At 29.9% G+C, this 3,582-nt stretch overlaps 1 protein-coding gene across 1 annotated transcript; it reads left to right on the forward strand.

The window, feature by feature from the left end:
• The first annotated feature begins 2,154 nt into the window (after window positions 1-2,154).
• LOC127074384 (uncharacterized) lies at window positions 2,155-2,927 on the forward strand. Its single transcript, XM_051015696.1, has 2 exons — window positions 2,155-2,648; window positions 2,753-2,927. The coding sequence occupies exons 1-2, from the start codon at window positions 2,255-2,257 to the stop codon at window positions 2,815-2,817; spliced, it is 459 nt and encodes a 152-aa protein (XP_050871653.1). The 5' UTR covers window positions 2,155-2,254; the 3' UTR covers window positions 2,818-2,927.
• Window positions 2,928-3,582: the final 655 nt, after the last annotated feature.

The raw sequence follows: 3,582 nt of genomic DNA on the forward strand, positions 1-3,582 counted from the left end.
CAATTTGCAAACAGGTTTGCATTGCTATTACCGCCTTATGTTCTTAATTTGCATGTGGCATTATGATTAAATTTATGAAAATATCTTAAGTCTGGCATGTGAATTTTTAGTACGTATCTGAATACCTCAAATGATTAACCATGTAATTGCTGTAATGAAAGCCATAAAGCATAAAATTGGCTGAAATTGTACTGTTATCAAAACCGGAATCCGCAGCCGCTCGCTAGCACATCGCTAAGCGAGCATGCAGCGAGTATTCGCTAAGCCTTCGCTAGGCGAAGCAGGAGCGAACGTAACAGTAGCTGACTTTTCTATTCTGATTTTTTTGCTCATCTGACATGTTTTATCATGGCCATGCATGGTTTATCTGATCCTATTACTGCTGTGATTTCTTTTGTGGTGTGATTCTCGGATAGCAAGAGTCGCGGATAGCAAGAGTCGCCACCGACTTTTCTTTAAAATTTAACTAAAATAATAGCCAAAGAAAATTTAAGGTTTGCATTGCTATTACCGCTTTTTGTTCTCTTTAAAATTTAACTAAAATAATAGCCAAAGAAAATAAATTAAACATAACTTTTTTATTTTATTTTTTTCTAACATAATCTAAACATAAACATAACTAAATTAACCTTTTTTAATATTTCTTATAACATAATTTTAAATTATAATGAAAATAAATAAATTAACTATTTTTTTTTTTAAAAAAAATTTATAACACAATCTAAAAATAATAATCAAAATAACTAAATTAATTTTTTTATATTTCTTATAACAATCTAAAATAATGATGAAAACAACTAAATTAATCTTTTTAATAATTTTTATAACATGATCTAAAACTAATGATGAAAATAATTAAATTAATTTTTAATGATTTTTATAACATGATCTCAAACTAAAATAAAATAAATGGTAAACTTATTATTTTTGGAATTTTATGACATGATCTAAAATTAAAGAGAAATAAATGGTAGGTTTTTTTTGGAGTTTCTACGAGATGATCTAAAATTAAAAGAAAATAAATGGTAAGCTCTTTTTGGAATATTTTTATGACATAATCTAAAATTAAAAATAAAATAAATGGTAAACTCTTTTTTGGAAATTTTATGATATAATCTAAAATTAAAAGAAAATAAATGTTAAATTTGATTTATTTTTTATTTTTATGACATAATCTAATAATAATAATGAAAATAACTAAATTAACTTTTTAAATATTTTATAACATAATCTAAAATACAAAATAATAAATAGAAAACTCTTTTTGTAATTTTTGTTAATATGACTTATATGTATTTATCTATTTATTTTTATTTTTAAAAAAATAACAAAAGAAAAAGTTAATTTAAATGTTTTAAGAAACAAAGAAAATAAAATAAACAGTTAATCGAAAATGCAAGGCTTATGACCGAGTATTCGAGGGTTCCCACCGGAATGCTAGATTCCAATGGTCTTCTTCTTTCTAGTAATTTTTGAAAAGATTTAATATTTTAACTTAAATGATAAGATGATTTAATCGGGAAAAAAATATTTAATCGAATTTTAAAAAACATGTTATTGGGCCAAAACTCTTATTCTATCTATTAGATCAATATCATCATACAATTATTTATTTAAATAGCAAGCCATAAATAAATAAAAAAGTAGATATTTTAATTAAATCATAGAATGAATGATAAAAATAATTTAGAAATCAAAACTAATTAAATAATCCAATTAATAATAGTAACAATTAATTAATGATGACCAAGTAACTAAATTATTAAAAAAAAAGAAAATGAAAAAATCCCTTTATTATTCTGATTTTAATATATTTTTACCAACGGTTATATTTTAAAATAAAGAAGGAAATAAGAAAATTTCTAAGCATCCAATAATTAAAAATAGATATAATATAAAATTGTTTTTGTTTTTATTTTTTACTTTCTCTTTTAACTAAAAAAATAAACCAAATAATAAAATAAATAAAAATCAAGTCATAAATGTTATTCTTTCCTATGAACAGACAACTGAATATTTAGTGATTTCAAAAGACCAAATGAACAGTAAATCTTCGCGTGATTCTTGGAAGAAGAAGAAAAGTGCATTAAATAATATTGAAAATAGAATAAATGTAAACAATGAGAATTAAAATCAGTACCTATCACCATTCACTTCCTTTCTTCTTTCACGCTCAATCATCCTTCTCTCTCTCAATTACGATCTCTTACCATCTCGTCACTCTCGATCGCTCTATCTCACACCTCTCTCGCTCATGTCATCTCTCAATCTCAACCTCATTCACAAACTTTCACTCTACATGCCAAAAAACAAATGCTTTAAAGAGATTCAAGCAGTAAAGCTCACCTTCGGCGGTGGTCCGGCGGTAATGACGATGCTTGGATCTTCCTCCTGTCGCCGCTCAACTCTTCTAGCTCTAGGGTTTTCGCTCTCTGAAAACTTTAGGGTTTTTTTTTGTGGCCGACTGAAATTAGGTTTTTCGTCGCCGCTCCTAAAAACTCTCCTTTTTTCTACAGCATCCGCCTCTTTTTATACCCAATCCGTTAGGGTTTTCGAGCTAGCTATGGAGATTAAAATGGGAAACCTCTTGGAAGTACTTTTAGGTGCTCAGCTTTGCCTGTCTCGCTTGATACTTAAATCTGGAAACGGTAATATGAACTTAGCCTTTCTCGCTGTAACTTTGTCTCAATTCCGTTTTGGGATATTTCTTGAAATTTTACTGCCTTGCTGATTTACCTTGCTTTCACTGCAGTGAAAATTGGAACATTCATGGGTAGCTTCTGTTTTCATGGCCTTGATGGTGCGACTCCATTATGAATTCGTTGCAGATGAATTCGTTATGTTACTGTTATGGCAGTGCAGGTTGGGTTCTCTTTGGCCATTATGGTGAAGCCAAATCCGTAGCAGTGAATGAAAAAGAGAAAACAGGTTGCCTTGGTTCTGAAAAAGGTTAGAGGTTAGTTACCGTAAGTTAGAAGTTGTTATCCGCTATGGTGTAGTCGTATTGATTGTTTTGAAGCTTGTTAATTCCCTGTGGTGTGCTGTTGCAGGAGTTAAGCCTTAATAGAGGGTTGAAAACTTGATGAGGGGTCGAAATTAGCTATATTTGCCGTGACAGTTTGATTCGAGATGCTGCCTTGTTCTGGAAAACTAAAACTAGGCGGCGCAAAACATTCATCATTTGCAGATGAGGCAATTGCGTTGACAGAATTGTGAAATCCAATATTACCCTCATCAAGATTGAATAAATCGGTTTGAGAAAACGTCGTAGGTCGCGATCCTCCTGATAGAGACACCGGATGCAGGCTATAACCATTTCTTATCATTAACATCTGCAGAAATGATTACAAACATTGCACTTGAAGTTGAAGCTGCTTTAAATATTCTATAGCCTCATCAAGCATTGAAGCTTTGTCTGTCTTATTAGAATTCAGAATTAAATTCTGCAAAGCTTTCAATTTCTCATTAATCTTACTCCTCCTTCTCTTTTCAGATAAATTATGAAACTCTGCAGCTCTGCTTATCTTTGATGAAGAACGTGATGGTGGGGTAGCTTTTGATGATGGCAACTCTGAAGCTTCA

Source organism: Lathyrus oleraceus, chromosome 4 (genome assembly GCF_024323335.1).
Source record: "Lathyrus oleraceus cultivar Zhongwan6 chromosome 4, CAAS_Psat_ZW6_1.0, whole genome shotgun sequence".
In the NCBI taxonomy this organism is placed as follows: Eukaryota; Viridiplantae; Streptophyta; class Magnoliopsida; order Fabales; family Fabaceae; genus Lathyrus; species Lathyrus oleraceus.

What these genes read in the sequence shown, in the direction of transcription:
- LOC127074384 (XM_051015696.1), top strand. Translation starts at nt 2,255, where the DNA reads ATGTCATCTCTCAATCTCAACCTCATTCACAAACTTTCACTCTACATG. An exon ending in GATACTTAAATCTGGAAACG is followed by an intron (nt 2,649 to 2,752) that starts GTAATATGAACT and finishes CTTTCACTGCAG; the next exon opens with TGAAAATTGGAACATTCATG.